The 22,703-nt window shown below is 32.2% G+C and overlaps 3 protein-coding genes across 3 annotated transcripts; all 3 read left to right on the top strand.

Annotated features, from left to right (window-relative positions):
• Nucleotides 1–3,687, top strand: LOC122608848 (disease resistance protein RUN1-like). The gene is made up of 3 exons (XM_043781925.1): nucleotides 1–71; nucleotides 2,178–3,279; nucleotides 3,373–3,687. Exons 1-3 carry the CDS (start codon nucleotides 1–3, stop codon nucleotides 3,685–3,687), a joined length of 1,488 nt encoding a protein of 495 aa, XP_043637860.1.
• Nucleotides 3,688–6,751: 3,064 nt separating this feature from the next.
• LOC122608847 (disease resistance protein RUN1-like) lies at nucleotides 6,752–10,536 on the top strand. Its single transcript, XM_043781924.1, has 5 exons — nucleotides 6,752–7,208; nucleotides 7,543–8,582; nucleotides 8,781–9,044; nucleotides 9,192–9,917; nucleotides 10,009–10,536. The coding sequence occupies exons 1-5, from the start codon at nucleotides 6,752–6,754 to the stop codon at nucleotides 10,534–10,536; spliced, it is 3,015 nt and encodes a 1,004-aa protein (XP_043637859.1).
• Nucleotides 10,537–13,823: 3,287 nt separating this feature from the next.
• On the top strand, nucleotides 13,824–15,418 carry LOC122608846 (nuclear matrix constituent protein 1-like). The gene is made up of 2 exons (XM_043781922.1): nucleotides 13,824–14,418; nucleotides 14,583–15,418. Exons 1-2 carry the CDS (start codon nucleotides 13,824–13,826, stop codon nucleotides 15,416–15,418), a joined length of 1,431 nt encoding a protein of 476 aa, XP_043637857.1.
• The last annotated feature ends 7,285 nt before the right edge of the window (nucleotides 15,419–22,703 follow it).

Raw genomic sequence — 22,703 nt, 5'->3', positions numbered from 1 at the left:
ATGGAGGATATCAATAGAAGACACAAGGAGTACATGGAACGGAGGGCCAAGCAAGACAATGAGATCATGAGGTGCTTAAGGGAGCTAGCGGTTTCGAGGGGCTGCAATGTGTCTTATTGGCCTTCATCAGCAGTGATACCACCAACTGCTACCACCACAACTCTACCAAAAACAACCCTACTTCCCCATAACCCGCGCCATCAATACCAACAAAAACATGCCATGTTTTCTCGTTCAAATCTAACTTTACAACATTCTCAGCACTATCACTAGTAGTTTCATCAAAAGTCAGCCCAAAACAAATAAAACCAACAATTGTCATCTCAAAACCAACTCTCAAACCTGTATCCATAGTTGTCAAACTCGTAAGAGTGACGAGTCGACTCGTACAAGTCGAGTGAAAAAGTAGGGTAAACGTTGCAACTCGCTAGATAACTCGTAAATGGTTCTGGCTCGGAAGTTGACTCGTGGTTTTTATATTGACTCCTACCGAGTCAATACAACTACAACGAGTCTGGATAGTAAATGTAAAAGAAGCATTTGAATTATTAAAGTCTTTTTTTAAAGCAACAATATTGGCTAAAGTTGAAAAGGTAGTACATGGGCTACAAGCTTTTAGTTTCTTTAATTTCTTTAATCTTTAATTTCTTTTTTTTTTCTTTTTCATTTTTTTTCATTAAAGATGATCTATTACTACATTGTCTAGCAGCTTTTTTTTTTCCTCTTTGAGTGTTGATTTTCTCTGTGTGTAAGGTAAATCATTAAACCTTATAACTTATAAACTACAATATTTATTATTCCTTATTTAATTGAAATATTATTAGACTAGATTAGATAATCTGTTGATATTAATATTTTATATTTAACTCTATATTTAATGTCATATATATAATATATCTAATGTCATATTGTAATATATATCTAATGTATGTAATTTTGCTATCATGTGTCGTTGAATTTTTATATATATAATTTATGAATTGTTTGTTGTACAAGATCGCTAGTTACATCATTTCATATGTTAAATATGCATATTTGACCCTTTGTGGTGTAATTTTGGGATGAATTGTAAGTCTATGACTCAAAACTAGCACACATGTAATCTTTTGGTAAATGTATTAGGATAGTAAACTTGTCTATATTGTATATATATAAAATATCCGACTCTTACGAGTTGAGTCACGAGTCAAAATATCAAGAATTCGAGTCGAGTCGGAAATTACGAGTCGACAATTATGCCTGTATCAACCTCGATGGCACCAAAAGTTGCATCAGCGTCACCGCAAAACACCACTGCGACCAAGCCATCATCCAAATCAAATCATATGCCTTTTGAAATTTTAATATCAAAGGTTACTTTTGAGCTGTTGAAGGCTGTGAATACAAGAATTACGGAAGCAATCTTAATTCATCATAATTCTTGCTTTTCATATCAGAAGAGGGTATTTCAAAGAATGACTTGGAATCCGGGAGTCACTTGAAGCATTCTTTGAAGCCACACCTTGAGGACAAGGTAAGTTTTGCAGCGGGGAGTATTGATACGACTCGTATTCTCCAGCAAAGATAGATATTCTATTATTGATCGAGATATATATTATATTTTAGATTTAGATATGTTTGAGAATATCTTTCTTTATTATTATTTAGTTTCTTTAATTAATAATAGCTTGTTAACCAAACTATAGAGAATTAGTATAAATGGAGGATTAGGGCGGTAACTTTAGGATGTGGAATATTATTCAGAAGTCTATCGTTCATGTTATTAATTTGGGAGTTTACTGGTTCTCCTATCTTTCTTATTGGTATTATCATTTGATATAAGCCATTGGTTCGTATCACGTTACCGCTGCCACCACCACCCGTCGTCGCCGCCACTCCGGCGCATAGCGTTAGAATTTGTCTACTACTTTTATTCATCCATAAGTTTTGCTATTCCATTAAAATGTACGCATAGCACGCATCCAATTTTGGGTGATGTGCTTAGTCACTACTCCAATTGTAGGTCATAAGCCAATGATGGTCTTAACATGTATTTGTGATTTTAACTTTGATGTAGTGGTTCTAAACTTCTATATCATTAAAGATCTAAAATCATTCATTCGCCTTGTTTTGTGGAGGTAGATTGTCATTTCTTTATGTGAACATACACTGATTATTCTTATAAATCCACTTTACAGGTATGAAGCAAAAGCCATCAAAGACATTGTTGATAAAGTTCACGACAGATTGTATCCCTTAATATTAGATGTTGATGAAGACCTGGTTGGGATGACGCCCCGCATACAAGTTTTGAAATCTCTATTGGAAATAGGGTCAGGTGCCGTGCGAATGGTCGGGATATGGGGGGTTGGGGGTGGTGGTAAGACTACTCTTGCAACTTCGGTTTGTATGGAAATCTCTCCCCATTTTGATGGTTATTACGTTGTTGACAATATTCGAGAGGAAGTTAGCAGATATGGTCTAAAAAAACTTCAAGAAAAACTTTTATATACTGTACTAAAAACTAAGGTGAAAGTACAGAGTGTCGCACAAGGAAAACACATGATCAAAAGCATATTATGTCATAGGAATGTGTTAATACTTCTTGATGATGTTGATGGTCTTGACCAACTACAGGCTTTAGCCGGATCATTTAAATGGTTTGGTGATGGGAGTCGAGTAATAATCACAACTAGAGATGAACATTTGCTAAGAACTCACAGGGTAAACCATGTATCTCACGTTACATTATTATCAGTTGAAGAGTCTATCCAGCTATTTTATACGCACGCATATAATGAAACAGAGCCTCTAGCAGATTATGAGGAACTTTCGTTGCGTGTGGTTTCTTATGCTGCTGGGCTCCCGTTAGCACTCAAAGTTTTAGGATCTTTTCTATTTGATAAAGATGGGAATGAGTGGAGAAGTGCCTTGGCGAAGTTGCAAGACATCCCTGATGTCAAGATCATGAACATACTCAAAATAAGTTATGATGGACTTGAAGACTACCAGAAGCGGTTATTCTTGCATATTGCTTGTTTCTTCAGGTGGGAAAGCATAGATAATGTAATGGGGATGCTTGAAGCGAGTGGATCTCACCCTGTCATAGGGATAAGGGTGTTGAGACAAAAAGCTCTCATAAGTATTGCCGATGGTAGATTTGATATGCATGATCTTGTTCAAGAAATGGGACACTTCATTGTTAGGGAGGAACATCCTAACAATCTTGAAAAACATAGTAGATTTCGGAAGTATAAAGATTTCTGTAACATGTGCTTTGGAGGTGCATCATTGCTAAAGGTTTAATAAGCTACCCAGCTTTTCTAAATTTACATTATATTGCCAGTAAATTTACTTGACTAAATCTGTACTCTAATTTCTCTTTCATTGCAGAAAAATGACAAGGTTGAAGCGATGCAAAATGGTTGTTGTTCTCATTACCAATCATCATGCTTCTCTAAGATTATTTCGTGTAAGAAGAAGCTAAGGTCAGCTAGCATGAGTAAATACGATAACACTAATATGATCAGTAAGTACGATAACACTAACATGAGTAATGACGATGACACTAGCATGAGTAAGTACGATAACACTAACATGAGTAAGTACGATAACACTAACATGAGTAAGTACGATGACACTAGCATGAGTGTATTATACATGTCACAGTTTGATAATATTAGGGAGATCATTAAGCCAAAGTTTTAGAACCATATTTCATCTTCCAATTTGTGTTGTATTGTATTTTGTATGTAATTTTCCCCCCAACTTTTAACGTTTTTGGACGTCTTTATAGTTTCATTGCTTCACAATTTTAATTATTTTCAGATTTTTATCAATTGTTGTGTATTTTAGCCCTACCTTTTTCTCGATCATTATACTTTTAGGGTTCAAAGCTCCTGAACGCACGACATGAATGAATTTCAACTGTTCTCATGGAAACTTTGTTCGTTCTTTTCATCTTTACAAAAACTAACCCAAATCAAACTGCAACATAAAATAAGAGGTTAGAAACGGTCTAAGCAGATACTCATAAATAACGTATGTACACATCACCATTAAAGAATAGTGCCATTAATAAGAATAACAAAAGAAATAATAATGATAATAATAGTAGACATTGACTATCTAAGTACTGTATAACTTTGTAAGTATATCAGTAATGGTAGTATCTCAGCTTTGACCATGGTTCGTTAGACGGCACCACCAAATGTCTGTTAACGGCAACTATGTAAAGTAGTAACCCTAATACATTGCTGTACTCTTTTGTAATTTTAAACCTTTGCTCTCTCCGCTGGAATCTTTTAAGGAGTTAGTTACTCACTTACTTGTTCAATCCAATTAAGGAAATCTTAGAGAAAATCCTTCTCAAACACAATTTCCTTCAATTGGTGAAGCTATCTTTCAATGACTAGTTGAGCGACACCATCATCATTTATCACATTTGGAAACTTCCTGAAGAAGCTACCATTGCCACTGATGACCACATGGAAAAGTTCCGAAGAGTCAGAATGTGATCAATATTGACTCTGATGATGATGCCGTTGAATTAGGTGATCATGTGATTAGAGACGTCAATTTTGAATCCCCAACTGTTGCTAGTATCAGTCAGTACGTATGAATTACGTGAGTAGGACATTTAGCCTCCCCTAGATTTAAGTGGTAATTTGTTTTCACGATTAGATTCAGCCTCTCGCAACTTACTCAGCTCGAGTCAAATTCATTAGTATGTCGGTTTGCGAACAACTTGTAGAATTGCCTGAGCTCCCATGAAGTGTAGCTATTCGAAAAGCAGACTATTATTGCAATTCACTTGCATCCTTTGGAAATTGTCAGTGGTTTACATCCTTACACAACGTCTCACTTTTGTATGGGAGTATTGTAATTGATGGCAGCAGATTACTACAATACATATATACTCATACATATATAGTTATATAATAGTAGTAGTTTCATCATTTCATAAATAAGCTAAGATTAGGTATGAAATCAATCACATTAATTTGAAGTTTTTAATATTTGTTGTATGATAAATAAATGACCGAACCTGATGAATTTAATGACTTAATAATTGGTATGTAAAGAGTTGCATCCTTAGATATGGTAAAACCTTATATTCACCTTCCCTGTATATAGATATGGATTATCTTGAGAACCTTTAAATAAATAAAAAACGTGAAAAAAATTATATACCACACATTTTCTCCCTTTTCTCTCTCTTCAATAAAAAATAAAAATTCATCAAAATTATTCAAAATGTATAATCTCACAAAGCGTATATCATTAGATAAAACAAAAATATGGGTAATTTTAAAATTCCATTCTCTTTCATTAGAGATGCGACTCGATATACTTTGCCGACTATTAATATTGGTTTTTTTAGTACTTACACATAACCTATACATGTGTAGGTTAAATGAAAATTGTAATTCGTAACGGGCTACGCTCTTAAAGAAATTCATAAAGGGTAGCTGATGGGGGTGATAGGTCATAAAGGGTAGGTCATAAAGGGTGATAGGTCATAGGGGGTGATCGATAATGGGTAATCTACCTAACGGACTCCGCCCTTAGCCGCTATGGCTCCGCCTTTAACCTTCATTGTTGTGTACAGATGGTTATTTAGTAATTTACATGTAAAGACAAAAATCCTACACATGTGTAAGTACACAAGTACAAGGAGAAGAAAAAAAGAAAATTAAAAAGTCGCCAAAAGTATATCGAATCGCATCTCTAATGAAAGAGAACGAATTTTAAGATTACTCATATTTTTTTTTCATCTATCAAATTACGGTTTGTGAGATATAACATTTTGAATGATATGAATGAATTTTCATTTTTATTGAAGAGGGAAAAAATAGAAACAAATGTGTAGTCAAGAATGGTTCTCACGTTTTTATTTATTTAAGGGTTTTTAAATAACCATTCCTCTTATGTCATATATTAATTATAAAACAAATATCATATATTTTTCTTGAAAGTAGAATTTTGCTTCAAATTTCGTGTTGCGATTTGACAGTGAGGTCTAGAATATGTTATCTTACCCGGGTCCGCGAGTAGGCAATACCCAATGGAGAAAACATATACTAATTCGTCCGAAAGAACGACGATTAATAGGGGTAAACTATGTCCCTCAGACTTGTACCTGGGTACATCTTAGTCAAGTCCTCATAAAATGACACCTATATCTTAAAGTTGGCTGAATAAAAATTCTAACTTGAAACCTATAAATAATCAGGATAACTACAAACCACTACACTAACTCCTACTTGATTTGATAGGTCAGGAATTTCACATGATTTGATATGTCAGGCTTTTCAAAAGGTATAGAACAACTAATATATTCACAGTTGCCCTTTTTATACACATTAAAAAAAATGTCAATGAGCAAAAGTCAACGCAAACGAAATGCAATGCATTATGTATATTTTGAGTTTTTTATCCCCTGTGACTCAGCGAGTGAGCTGTACTATTCTTAGAAGAAAGACAAAACAAAGTCAACCTTCAAGAAAGTCAAAAACCTTACACAGCCAAACCTCTGAACATTTTCTTGATGATATCTGATGTTCTTTCAGGTTTTATGAACTCAGCCAAAGGCGTACTTACTCGCTCTTTGTAATTATTTAATTCTTTTCAAGTTCATTTCTTTGTTGCAGATAAAGTGTTCGATCAAATGCCCCAACCAGATTGATTTTCCCTTATCTAACTTTGACTCTCAGAACTAAATTGTTTTACAATATGTTGTAGTCTCCTTTCTATTTCCTTAAACACGTTAATGGCATCTTCATCATCTTCTAACTCTGCTCACGCCTCTTCTTCTCGAGTGTGGAAATATGATGTATTTCTTAGTTTTAGGGGAGAGGATACTCGCAAGACCTTTGTGGATCATCTCCACTCGGCTCTTGTACAACGACTAATCCGCGTTTACAAGGATGACGAGGCACTTCCCCGTGGTGATTCCATCGGCCCGTCTATATTCAAGGCTATCGAAGAATCACATATTGTTGTCATAGTGTTCTCCAAAAACTATGCGGGTTCTTCGTGGTGTTTAGACGAACTTTCATATATTATGAAATGCAGGGTGAGAGGGTTAACTGTTATGCCCATATTCTATGACGTGGATCCGTCGCAAATAAGAAAACAAGAAGGGTGTTTCGGAAAAGCATTTGCCAAACAAGAGGCGCAGAACATCACCAAAGCTGAATTGTGGAGAAAAGCGCTTTTTGATGCAAGTAACGTTGCCGGGTGGGAACCCAAGCATATGGCCAATGGGTAATTTTCTTTATTTTTGTTGAAGTTTCTATTTATGTTTAATGAATATTTTTATGGATGATTTATAATTTTATACCTTGTTGTACATTAAGATAACTCAAGCTTGAAGCAGGTTTTTTTAGAGCTTTTTGTGTAAAATTGTTATTTGTAGTTCGTTTGCCTTGTTATGTGGTGGTAAATTAACTTTGCTTATGTAAACGTAAACAAATATTTATATATTTCGGCTCTGCAGGCATGAAACAATAGCCATCAAAGAAATTGTTGACAAAATTCAAGGTTGATTGTTTCACTTAGATTCAGGTGTTGATGAAGACCTTCCTGGATTGAGGGTTCGCGTACTAGAGTTGATATCACCGTTAGAACTTGGGTCGGATTGTGTGCGCATGTGTGGGATATGGGGGATTGGTGGCAGTGGTAAGGCTACTCTTGCCTTTTCTGTTTATAAGGAAATCTCTCGCTCTTTTCAAGGTCATTGCTTTATTGCCAATATTCGTGAGCAAAGCAAATATGGTTTAGAAAACCTGCAACAAAAAATTCTATTAACTGTTTTGAAAACAGATCAAAAAGTGCAGAGTGTTGAAGAAGGAAAATACATACTAAAGAGTAGGCTATGTAACAGTAAAGTGTTGGTAGTTCTTGATGATGTAGATAATCAAAGCCAACTAGAAGCGTTGGTTGGATCACATGAATGGTTTGGTGCTGGGAGCCGGATAATAATCACAACGAGAGATGAGCATGTGCTAACTTCTCACAGGGTAGACGACACATCTAGTGTTAGATTACTATCAGATCAAGAGGCTATCCAGCTGTTCAATAAGCATGCATATAATGAAGTAGAGCCTCTAACAAATTATGAGAAACATTCATTAAGTGTGGTTTCTTATGCTGCTGGGCTCCCATTAGCGGTGAAAGTTTTAGGCTCTTTTCTATATGACAAAGACGAGAGTGAGTGGATAAGTGCCTTATCAAAGTTAAAAGTTCTCCCAAATATTCAGGTCATGGATATATTGAGAATTAGTTATGATGGACTTGAACCCCTCGAGAAAGAGTTATTCTTGGATATAGCATGTTTCTTTAGATGGGAAAGCGCAGATATCACGGATGAGCCGATGGAGATACTTGACGCTTGTGGATTTCACCCTGTTATAGGGATAAAGGTGTTGCAAGAAATAGCTCTCATAACTACAGTCGGTGGTAAGTTTGATATGCATGATCTGGTTCAAGAAATGGGACACTACATTGTTAGAGAGAAGCATTATAATAATCCTGAAAAGCATACCAGAGTTTGGAGAAAAGAAGATATCAGTAACATGTGTCTTGGGGATGCAACAAAGGTAAAGTTTATTATGCTAGCTAAGTTTTCATATACATTATTTATATAGTGCTGGAAAAATATATAATTGTCTTTTGAGGAATTCTAGATTAATTCAGTTATCTGCTTGAATATATCTTACATGTGGATTGAATGATTCACACATACAAATATTAGAAAATTTTAACTCAAGCAATACCTTATTTCTTCTTTATTGCAGCAAAATAATAAGATTGAAGTCATAGACACTTATAGTTATCTTCCACGCGCTAGTAAGATAATTTCAACCATGAAGAAACTAAGGTGGCTTAGTGTTTACCATGGTTGTGATGATGAAGGCCCTAGTTTTTTGTCAAATGAGTTGAGGTATTTTAGTTGGCGATATTATCCAGAAAGTCCTTTCCCAGACAGTTTCCAACCAACAAATCTTGTCATTCTTAAGTTAGATTGCAGCTTGCAAAGCAAACTTTGGAATGGTTACAAGGTAATTTAGTTTGTTTCTTTGTATAACTTTTTATATCCGCATGTAAATTAGAAACCGACATTTATTTATATTCTAAGACTCTGATATATATGTTAACTCATAAATCTTCAAAAAATTTAAACTAGTGTATTCTTTTACACATTACAGCGTCTGCCATATTTGAAAGTGCTTCGACTCAGGAATATGAAAAGCCTAGTAAACACACCAGATTTTAGTGGACTGCCGTGTCTCCAGAAGCTGGCCCTCGATTCTTGTAAGAAGTTAAAAGAGATTCACCAATCACTTGGAAATCATAGAAGTCTTGAAGACATAAGAGTGGTTCGTTGTGAAAAGCTTAGAACGTTTCCAACAATTCTCCAGATGGAAAAACTAAATACTCTTATGTTGAAGTATTGTAATATTCTTGAGTTTCCGAAAATCCAAGGAAAGATGCATAGCTTAGAAATGTTGTATTTTAGTGGGAATAAGATAGCACTTGAGTCAATGATTCACCAGTCGATACGAAAGTTACATCTTAGTAGCTTACGAAAGTTGCATCTTGGTGGCTGGGGTTTGAAAGATGGAAAAACTCCCTATGCTATTGGTGAGTTATCCAACTTAGAAGAGCTAGATTTAAGGCGTAATGATTTTTCAACATTGGGTTTCAGCCTCTTGAATCTTACTAGGCTAAAAATCCTCATTCTGTCAGAATGCAATTGGCTTGAAGAGTTACCCGAGCTCCCATCAAGCATAGCTATTATTGAAGCAGACAATTGCACGTCACTTACAACCACTGGAAATCATCACAGAAATTTAAATTCGTTGTGTCAAGTCTCACTTGTTGAAGGGGGCATTGTGTCTGATGCTGGCAGATTTCTACAATCCATGCTTCAGGTATGTGTGGCTCATTATCAAATTTTGAATCTAATAGATAATAACATGTTATAATCAAAATTTACTATATATCCCTGTGTTTATTAATTAGGGAAGGGCTTTTGACAATCACTGTACGATTCTCCGATTTGAAGGGGTTGAGATTCCAAAGAGGTTTAACCCTGGCCTTGTTAGAGGTAATAGATGTACGTATCAACTTCCAGAGAATTGGTACAATGACTTTAGTGGATTCTTAATGTGTGCTGCTTTGCCATATGTCATGAACTATATTGAAATAACAATGAAGTGTGTGATGGTCAGTGGTCTGGATTCTCAAGATGATGATGATATGGCTTGGGAGGCAGGCGTTGGTACTGATAAGAGAACATGGGTCGGGTATGTTCTGTTTGGTTTGTTGAAACACACTTTATGGTGGGACGAAACTTCCACCGCGCTTTCATTTTCGTTTGATCACTGCACAATAGATTGTAGCGGGATTGGAATTAAACTTGTTCCCAAGAAAATTGGAATTGCTCCAGCCGAAACCTCAACAAATTATCCACCTCATTTTAAGATTTTACTTGACTCAGCTCTAACTTTAAAGATTTCCTTAGAAATGATTACATATGTCAAGTATTGAAATATCACACAACTTTTGCTCCATGATATGTTGTTATGTTACGCTGATTATCTAATTCTTCGATTTTTTTAGAACTGCAGACTATCATAATCATCATACTATTACTCATTATATTTTACGTTGAATAATAGTTTTAAGTTTCAAACTTTTAATTAAATTTTTTTGAAATAATTGAGCTAATTTAGGAAATTTACTATCGACTTTCAATATCTTCATGTTTTAAAGCCAAACACTAGAATAAATAACATTATAATTATAATCTCTTATATAGGAGGAGGGTAAAATAAAACTAACTATTATCATAAAACAAGTACAGACATAACCTCGTCTTGACACATGTCATTGTAGTTAATTAATATTTTTAAATAGTTTTAAAGGTAGTTTGGGTATTTGGATATTCAGATTTTGTGTATAATCTTTGATACATCTGAGTATTTGACCGCCCTACACTTTATTCTTTTCTCACTCTCGTTTTCAAAATTAAAACTCAACTTCTTCCTTTTATCAATATCTCCATTCCTCTTATCAATATCTCCATTGCTGAATAACAATAAGGTTCATTAAAAGCTTTTTGTATTTGCAGAATCTCGGTATCTAATTTATAAAAATATGACGCCACCAGATGTGGGTCAACTGTTTTCGAGGAGTCACCTAGAAGGAGTCGTGAATAATGGCAGTCACAGTTAATAGGAATCATCTATACTCCCTATATAAACAAACTACCCCTTCCCAAATTAAACACTCTACCTTTAAAATCCATATTTTACCCTTTTAATTTACACTACCACCAAACCCTTTATTACTAAATATATATCTATATTATATTAATAAACAAACTAACCTTAATTTTCAACACATTTCTAACTCACACACTAAATTTATCCAATATATTCTTAAAATATTTTACACCCATATTTTTTCAAACTATCTATCTCATTTATTAATTAATTTAAATATTTCCACCTAATATCTCTATTATATTTTTAATAAAGTTATTTACAAAATATACATCTCTTAACCATAAAATAACTACATTACCATTTACATCTATTACTTTAAGATTAATAATCACACCGTTAACACCACCGCCACTAACACCGCCCGTTGCCGCCACTGCCGCATTGCGCGGGTACCATCTTGTATATTTGGGCGTGATATCCTCTATATAGGTGGCAGGATCAATTAGTAAAATATGTCCATATTTAGTCTATGTAATTTTGTATTTATATATGATGAATGAGAAAAGGATGGGCATGGAAGCCTATTTCTCACCGTTAGCATGGCTACACCCCTCATCAAATGATTCATTGTGGGTCAACTGCTGTAAAGAACTTTTTTGATGTATTTGAAGATATATTAATGTTATATTAGATCTAGGCGACAAAAAGAGTTATGCTGATTCGAGTAATTTTTTTCCCTTTCTTATTTCAATTGGTGTTTATTACTGTTTCGTTATGATTGATGTTTTATAGTTGAACAATATTTGATCATTTTTTTAATCTTTAATTTTATTAATGTGCATATCATTTGTCATTGTTCGTATGCAATACATACACATTGAACTCAAATCTGTGTGCATCAAAAACTTGCTGGAATTAAACATGCTGGAGTGAACCACTATACTATTTTGCTTCTGGTTTGACACAAGCAACATTAGTACCCAATATTTATCTTGGCTTTTTCGCGTCACTTGACATCAATTTGCAAGAATAAAACTGAAGTTGTTTAGATCTCTATATATACTTTAACACAAGCACAAAACAAAATGACACCATTGATGAATAGAATGTTGAATCAAGATATGTTTTAGAGATTTTAACGGTTCATTGTGTGTTAAATCTGAGTCACTCAAAAACAATTATAATAAATCAAAATGCACACTACCAGTTTTGTGAATCAAACCACTCTTACTCGTATCATAAGTAACTAAATAATCAATGTAACATTTTATTTCAACTACTTAAGAAACAATCCATTAGTCTCATCAAAATACAAGTGACACCCAAAAAGGTGCATCCATTTTAAAACCAACTAAATAATGTAAAACACATATCTAGCATGACATCTAATTAGTGATAGTTGTGCGTTTTTCAATCCTAGCTAATATTTGGATCATAATCTATTAATCCATATGTGTGTCAATAGTTACGTATATAAGTTTAGGGGTCTAATGTGTCAAGAATAAAGTCTACAACCGAATGGAAGTTATTTTCGGTTATAGGCAGTTACGTTGTGAAGGGACGTGTCGTTTAGAATAGTTATGTCTGTTAGATATTCATACCGATTAGTGAAGAGGTATGATGGTTTGTATGTGTCTGTTGGAAAACTATATATTGTAAACCTACGGTTGAAATAATAAGAAGAATAGTTTAGTATTTGTTATTTCGTTCAAGTGAGGGACGAGGGACCAACAGTGGTATCAGAGCCAGGTTGTTTGAATCCGAGAGAAGAGAGATAGATCATTGATGATCCAAGAGCGATCGCTTAAAGAAGAGAGACAGAGAAGAAAACGATTCAAGAGGAATCATTTTAGAGAAGAAGGACAGAGAAGAAAATTGATTCAGGGGAATCAATAACCGATCAAGTGAAATCGATTCAGAAAAGCAAATAGAGAAAGAAAAGAATTGACAGAGTAAAGATTGAATTAAAGAGAAAAGAAAAGAGAAACATACCGGTTGTGCGAGGGAGTAACCGCTGCCCGTGTGTTGCCGGAGAAGAAAAGAAACCGCCGCTGCCGTGCCAGAAAAGAGAAAGAATAGAGTAACCATCATCATTAGAAGAGAAAGAAAGGAAGAAAACTACCACCATTGTATAAGTGTAACACCGATTAACCACCACCATCGTTTGTTCAGAAGAAGAAAAAAAAGGAGCCCTAATTGCGTGAAGAAGAAAGAAAGAACGGGAACAAGCGTGATTATTTTTGGGAAAAGAAAAAAAGGAACGGGAAGTCTATTGGAATTAAAAGGGGCGTGACATATTTTTTGAAGCCCACAAAGATTAAAAAGCCCAGATAATATGTTCTATCATTCTTCTAAATACTTGTTACTTTTTATTGTTAGAATAATAGATTGACAAAAAGAAAAGTTTAAAATTTGAAGAATTATTGTGGTTAGACAAAAGTTAAGTTCAACGATTGTTAGAATTATTTTGGTTTTAGAAGAAAATCAAATCCAAAGGATATGGTGGGAGATAAAAATGGAAACAACAATCATGTTGTTGACATACCGTTATCATCCTATCAATGTCCAATTCTAAACAATACGAACTATACATTATGAGCGATAAGAATGAAGAAGATATTAGTGGCAAACGGAGTATGGGATTTGTTAGAAGAAGCGAGTACATCAAAGGAGTTTGATGTCAAGAAAGATATTTCTGCATCCGCGTATTTATTTCAAGGATTGCCCAAAGATTTGCAAATGCAAGTTGCGGGATGTGAAACGGCAAAGGAAATTTGGGACTCATTAAAGGCCAAATTTGTTGGGACAGAAGATGTTCAACAAGCGCACTCGCAACAATTGAAGTCAAAATTTGAGAGACTCATTATGAAAGAAGATGAATCAATAGATTCATTTGCCGGAAAGATGATGAGTATTATTACAAAGGCTGCTACATGTGGACTGACATTTGATGAACAAACAAAAGTGCGGAAATTACTCAACGTAGTACCAGATAAGTTTATACCAATAGTAGCAACCATTGAAATGGTTGTTGATTTTAAGGAAGCGAAATTGGAGGAGGTTATTGGGAAACTTAAGACTTACGAAGAAAGGCTTAAGTTTAGAAAAGAAAGTGGAGAAGATAATAGTGAAAAGTTGTTCACACGTCAAGGGAATGGCAGAAATTATGAACACAACTATGGAAACAATAGACGAGGATGTGGTAATCAGACATGAGGAAGAGGCCAGGGAAGATTCATGAGAGATAATAGAAATAAAGATAGTTTCGATCGATGGAAGAAAAGCCCTGGAGATCAAAACTATCCAAGAAGACAACTTAAGGACTACAATGTTATAATTGTCAAGATTTTGGACATTTTGCTGCAGATTGTCCAAAACCAAACCGTAGAGAAGAAAAAGTAAACCTTGTGTTCGAAGATGACGAACCAACGCTATTGATGGTTACTACTAAGGATGAAAAAGAGACAACATCTTTAAAAGAAGAGAAGAAAAGGAATGGAATTGTCATTGAGAAGAATGAAACTCCAAAAGAAAAGTTAGATCACATGAGGTCAGAGATAGAAAGTGATTTAAGAATTAAACTAGAGTTTTGGAAGTTTGAATTACTCCAAGACTTTGAGATGGAGAAACAAGAGTTTGAGAAGAAAATGAAAGATAAAGAGATAGCATTTGAGAAACAAATGCAAAAGGAGTTAGAGAACCTGAAGAAGATAAGAGATTGCACAAGCAAAGAGATAAAAGAGTTGATGACAAAAAGAGAAACGTTTGAGAAAGAGAACCATGGAGTTTTTTCGGATAAGAAACTCTTAGAAGAAGAACCAAGAATTGACAATGGCGAATGCAAGAAGCATCAAGAGACGCCATCAAGATTTCAAAAGGAAAGCAAGATTGAGAAAGACATCAAGTCAAGATCCGAGAAAGTTGAATACGAAGATCGTGATACAGGAAACATATTGTTGGAGATTCAAGACTATGAGATGATACAAATGAAGGAAGATATTGACGAAGTTAACAATGATGATCAAGATGTGGTTAAAGACAAGAATAAGAAAATCCAAGTCAAGGAAGATTTTCAAGACATACTTCGTATCAAAGATCAAGACAAAGAAAGTGGAAACAAGCCAAAGTTCAAGGATAAAGACAATGAAGCGCTTGAAGAAGTGAAGGCATGGATTAATAAATTAGGGGGGAGTATTGGATAATAATCTATTAATCCATATGTGTGTCAATAGTTACGTATATAAGTTTAGGGGTCTAATGTGTCAAGAATAAAGTCTACAACCGAATGGAAGTTATTTTCGGTTATAGGCAGTTATGTTGTGAAGGGACGTGTCGTTTAGAATAGTTGTGTCTGTTAGATATTCATACCGATTAGTGAAGAGGTATGATGGTTTGTATGTGTCTGTTGGAAAACTATATATTGTAAACCTACGGTTGAAATAATAAGAAGAATAGTCTAGTATTTGTTATTTCATTCAAGTGAGGGACGAGGGACCAACAGCTAAAGCATCCGACCTCAGCTTCACCTTTTGAAATCCTAGCAACCTCATGTACCTTTTATTATCGTCACTTACACTTTTGTTGATATTGTTTTAGTTTGACAGCAACATATTTGATCCTTAGCTCATCAAGTTGTGCTTGCTGCCCTGTACCTTAAATCTTAAGTAGTTCAACATCAAATCCAACACCATGTATATTTCCATGTGCCTCATCGCGAACACACCAGAGTTTATAAGATTGAGATTAGTCTGCCAAATCGTCTTCACTACTTTGCTTATAGGATTCACCATATTAGCTGCACCGGGATGCTTCATAGTTTTTTCAAATGACCAGCAAAAAGATCTGCATAAAACCATATAATAAGTTTCTAGTTGTCTTCTATTTGTCGACGTCTTCTTTCTCATCGGCAGTAATAATCATCTTCCCTGTAATTATACCCATATACTAACTGTGTTTAAAACAACCCATTAAACTTACAGATGTATTATGATATACAACACTATAGTTAAGTTCAGTAAACTCACTTACGATGCACCAAAAACCACATGATTACGATGCATGAACATCATTGTTTTAATGCTACTATATTATCCACCGCCCAAGGTTTAAAAAACTTAATACTATGATGTACTACGATTCACAAAACTACAGTTAAATTCAAAAAAATAAACTTACGATGCACCAAAAACCACATTACGCTGCACGAACATCACTATTTTCATGTCATTTTATGATCCACAACCCTAAATTTAAAAAAATAAATACTATGATGTATTTTGATTCACAAAGCAACAATTAATGTCAATTTACTCACTTACGATGCACCGAAAACCACATTACGATGCACGAGCATCACTATTTCCAGGTTACTTTATGATCCACATCCTTAAATTTAAAAAACTAAATACTACTATATGAGGTAGTTTGATTCACAAAGCAACAATTAAATTCAATTTACTCACTTACGATGCATCAAAAATCCACAATACGATGCATTCACATCACTATTCTCATCCTACTTTATAATCCACAACCCTAGATATAAAAATACATACTATGATGTATTATGATGCACAACACTACAATTAAATACAATAAACTCACAAATGCCACAGTACGATGCACAAACAGTCTTTTCATGCTACTTTATGATCCACAACCAAAGATTTAAAACCTAAAAAACTATGATGTATCATGCTTCACAACACTATAGTTAAATTCAATAAACTCACTTAAGCTACATTACGCTCCACGAACATCATTATTCACATATTATACTTCAGGACACTCCATTCAAATTCATAAAACATCACATCAGCCATTTTTTGAACCTCCAAAACATTTATACTAATGCTAAAACAAGCTTCAGATACATACCCAAAAAAAGAACAAAAAAATTTAGATGTATCAAAATTTTATTTTTGATTACCATTTGCTGTTATGTGTGGTTCCTCTGATCTTGCTTGTTTTTTAATTTCAATAGCCTTCCACTTCTCCTGGTAGCTTAATCAATAAAATAACACACAATTAAACAACAAACAACACAATTCTTAATCACGATTTAAATTTAAGATGCTTTGTAATGGCTTACGAGTCGTTGAATCTTTCACACCACTGTATTGTGCATCTTCTTGGTTACTCATCTCCTTTAAAATAACCCTAAAATATATATATAATAAATATTTATATTTATATTTATATATACGGAGTAGAATCCAAATGATATGGAAAATCCCAACAAAATAGTCTTTTTTTTCTTATTTTAAAATCTATATTGTCAAATTTATTTTTTGCCTGCCGTGATTTAAGCTGCATAAACAATTGTGATTATAAATACGCTGCACAATACATATTATACCCCTATTTTTTAGTTTTCATTGGACGAAATACAGTTTTAAATTAATAAATAATAATTTAATTAACTAAATGATCTATTGGTCCAGGTTATGTCTTACATGTTTTACATTAATAGTTATTTTATTATACCTAACCTTTATATATATATATATATCTTAGACGGTAAAAACAGTCCAGGTTAGGTTAAAACATCATATTATTGAAGTTTAGGGTTCAAAAACTTAACCCTATATAAGTTGATTCCTAAAACAATGCAAAAAAGTTAAGAAGCGACTAGTGAATTAAATTTAATTAGTGATATAAAACACACATTAATAAAAGTTAGTGGTAAAAAATCTAAGTTTGTATTCTGGAGTTTTTATTCAAAGAAAAGAAAGGATTAAATTTGATAGGGGAAGAAAAGATAGGGAAAATTTTTTTCCATTCAAATCAGGCCAATAATGGCCAGAAAGTTTTCTAATGCAAAAACCATCAATTTTCCTTTCTTACACTTTCTTTTCTTGTAAAAGAAAAAACTTAAGAATGCAAGAAGATGAGTTTTCTTCCCTTTTCTTTTCTTTTCTTTTAAAAAAATAACTCAAGAATGAAGTGTAAGGGTTTAGTGTTAATGTATTTTTCCTTATTTACATGGTGCTCATTAAACTGAACTATTAATATATATCACCCATATATTTTTCTAACTAGATTATTGTCCCGCGTAATACGTGGGTAAATATATTTTTATACTTATATATATATATATCTAAAATAATATTTTCTTAATTAATACGAGTAGTTAACAAATTAAAATATTCAATTTCACTTTATTAATATTTGTTTTTTTAACCTTGACAATTTCACAAACACTTATTGTGTTGCTCATTAAGTCTTACTGATTAAATAAATTATTCAATGCCAAACATTATTGCTTATCCATGTCATCACAAATATTTCGACGTTATTCGGATTTTCATGTCATATCGTAAAAAATATCACACATGACACATTCTTTAGATGGTGCCAAGGCATACAACCTTATAAACCGCCATCAAGTCAATGATCATTCCAAAATCTTGTCTTATTTTCACTCCTAATTGTCCTTTAATAACATCTTAAGGGGGCTAGCAATCGAGTGTGTGTCTCAGAGAATGAGGAATATATATTTTTCCATATATTATTACCATTTGTTTACACAGGCAGACTCAGAACCATGAATCACATTGATGATTTTAAACCTAACGCAATTCAGATTTTGAACCACATGTCATATCCATTTGTACATATATCAATGATAAATTAAACAGTATCCACACCACCAAAACCTAAACCACCCACTTTTTTACCTGACAATTACCTTTTAGTAGATCCATTACATTTCACTTTCCGAGTTCGATCCCCCTACTCCCTTACCCCTTCCACCAAAAAATAAAGTTGTGTTCTTCATTAATTGAAATAGAGAAAAATAATATATCCTAAATACTTTGAATTGTCGAGTTAGAATCCATCATAGAAAACGCATTAGTATTGAGTTTAGATTTTATTTTATAATAACTTTGCAAATTTATGAAATATAACCATGGATAGAGTCTCCACTCCAATTTTGGTACAATGTAAACTTTTTTAAGGGTATTTTTGTAAATTTGTACCTACAAAATATTAATAAATAAAGAATACATACAAATATTGACTTTGTTGTCATAGACCTCTTCTTTGGAAGTACGTCACTTGGTTGGAAACATTATTTTTAAGATAAACCCCTCTGTTGGTAAAGTAAAAAGTTTAATTTGTTTTTATTATTATTAAAATAAAAAAAGGGTTGGAAAAAGGGTTTTTTCTTTGTTTGGGTAAATGTACAGTACATTGATAATATAGTTGTATATAAAAACGTTATATTTTTTTCAAATTTCTTTATAATAATAATCACAATAGTCATGCATATTTAGAAGCTAAATTATATATCATTAATTTCGATAATTAATTTTATGTTGTTTAATAAAACGTAACTTTTTCGTCACCACATGTTCCAAAATTGCATATCAATGTTAAAAGGTTGACGTTCCCAGAGTTGTCACTCATCTAAGCTAAACTCGGCCTTCTCAACACTATCGTTGATAATTTCTAAACCTGACATTATCATATATATATTGTAGATACAGGGTGTTACGACATTATTAATATTCAATTTTATTTTATTATTGTTTAAAATATAGCTTACTTTTTTTATTAATAAATTGATTTATATTATTTATATGAAACATATCTTAAATATTTCAAATTAAAATATGCTTTATTTTTTTCATATGATATTAACTATTATTCTAATAGATAAGATATAAGATAGATAGTATTATTTTATTATTAGGATATATATATATTAGCTATTAATCTATTAAATATATTATATTAGAATTATTGAGTAAAAAGTGTAAATTGTGATGGAAAATCAAAAAGTGTAAATTAAATATAAATGAGGATTTTTTTTGTATAGTTATAAAAAGTATAAGTATTAATATTGTCATTTAATAAAGGTGAAATAATTAAATTTGATCTAATGGTTCTAAATCAAAGATCGGCTAGAGGGATGAAGAGCCAGATAATATTCCAGTTTCCTACTAATTTCTAATAAAAGTGATTTTTAATAATAATAATAATAATAATAATAATAAAGGTTTTGTTCTAACTACACAATCAAAATAAGTTTTGTTGAATTATAGATTTACGTATACTTACGTATTATTTTAATCTAACTCATATATAATCAAAATGGAAAGTTAGGAAATTCAAGATGGGATTTACGTATATCCCTTACGGGACAGTATTAGGTGGGTCAATATTGATAAAACTAAATGTTAATTGTTTAAAATAAAAAGACTAATGTTGTGTAATAATAATAATAAATTTGGAAATATCATTATTATTTTGATCTTAGGGTTGTAATTAAAAGTTAGAACTCATCTAACGATCTTTATTTTTTTATAAAAGAATTTAAGACCTTGTTATATATATATATATTAGTAGATTTTTACATGGTTAACCAAATGTTGACTTAAAAAAATTTATGAAAAATTTATGAGTTTTTCTAAAAAAAAAGTTATATACATACATTAACTAAAGACATTCTATTTCGATATGATACCCAAATTCAAACGTACTCCTCTCAATCAATATAAAAAGAAAAAAACAAGATCTGCTACTATATGGCTAGATCCGAGCATAACCAAAAGAAATTAATAAATTGAATTTTGATGCCATGGACAAAAGATTTGAAGAAGCCGTTTGATTATTTTGGTGAGATTTTGAACATAAGGATCAATAAGAATTTTGCATATATACGGTTTGAGCTACAAGAGGATGCCACTAAAGCTCTTGAATCTAGAAATAATATATATTACACTACTAGTACTAATATCTGTGCGTGATACACGGATTGACTAATAATATTTAAATCAATATTTCAATTCATTTTATTATATTAAAGCTTATATTGTTTAAACATTTATAAACCATAAATTCAAAAATTATAATATTTAATCAAGAAAAATAGAATACGAAATCTAAATCCATCAAATTAAATTTAATAAATCTGATCATATACTTTTAGCCAAATTAAACATAACATCTAAACTTTCATAAAGCAAAAAAAATAATTCAAAATATGAAAAACAACACTCTTGTTATGAATGAGTAATTCTTTAAACCCAAAGTCATGAAGTTAAAATAATATAATTATAATAGTAATAATAATAATAATAATAATGATAATAATAATAATAATCTACAAATATAAAAAAACATGATTATAATATTATAATACCCATTGATCTATACGTAGTTTAAAAAAGATATATCTCCGATTAATCCATGTTAATAAAAAAAATCCTACATCCTAAATATTATTTATAATAACATATTTAAATAATATTAGATACAAAGAGAAAACTTACGAAATTTTAGGAAACGTGATTAAATATAGATCTCTCTTTTTTTCTTTCTTTTTTTTTTGTTTAAAGTTAGTTTCGATTCAGACGTGCTGGAGGCAATAATCGCTGGACCTTCAACCCCCTCCTTATGAAAAATACTTTGAGATGAGAAACCCAAGACTAAAACCCGAGACCTTGGAAAAACTAACATCTGGGCCCACGTAGTGAATTTAGAAGATACCCCTAGTTTAAATAATAAATTTGTTAACTTATAAAAATCCTAGTTTAAATAGAATATAAGAGATTAAGAAATTTATTAAATAGGTATATTTTAATTTATATAACTAAAAAGACACTTATCGCATTAATATAGCGCCACGTGTTGATTAAAGAAGACTGCAATCCTGTTTTAGTTCATTGATAGATAACGATTTAGTTTATTTTTAATAATCAATTTTTTTTATTGAGTTCAATTTAGAAAAAAAAAATATCTAATGATCAAAATCTTTCGCAAAAGAAAACCATCTTGTTTTGTTGAAATAAAAGATGAACAAAAGCAGATATAACTACCAAAATATTCGAATTGCGAAACCCCCAAATTCTATTATTAGGGTTCTTGAATAAAAAATAATTTTTAAAAAAGGATCTTGATGATGATGTTGAAATTCATAAATTCATCACTATATGGACATAGATATACCATATAGGTATAGAGGGAGGTTGTTCATCAAATGATAATAATTTAATTAAAAGAAAAAAGCATTTAACTTGTATAGGAGGTCATTAGGTTAAATAAGAGCAACCATGTAAAAAATTGAAAATTATATAAGTGGTACATATCAATAATCCAGTTCAATGGGCAACCATGTAAATACAGGAAACCCAAAAACTAAAAACATGTTAGAAGAAGATTAAAGTGACAAATGATTATATATTTAATGATTATCATAATGCATAAGATTATATGGAATGGAAATAACAAAACAAACACAAGTCAAATTAGGCACGCAGACTTCAAGTTCTCAATGCTTACAAAACCAATGTATATTTTGAAATCCGACTTTTGTCTTAAGGCCCGTTTGGCTCAAAGATTTATTGGAGTGGATATAAAACAATTTGGATTTCTTTCTCATGCCTTGTTCGGTTAACCAAAAGAAATCACAAATTCCTTTGTATCAAATATGAAATTCCATTGAAAGCTTTGAACCAAAGCCCCTTAATTTAAATTATT

This window comes from Erigeron canadensis, chromosome 7 (assembly GCF_010389155.1).
Source record: "Erigeron canadensis isolate Cc75 chromosome 7, C_canadensis_v1, whole genome shotgun sequence".
Classification (NCBI taxonomy): Eukaryota; Viridiplantae; Streptophyta; class Magnoliopsida; order Asterales; family Asteraceae; genus Erigeron; species Erigeron canadensis.
The sequence above is the reverse complement of the archived record's forward strand: the minus strand, read 5'-3'. Positions and strand labels throughout refer to the sequence as shown.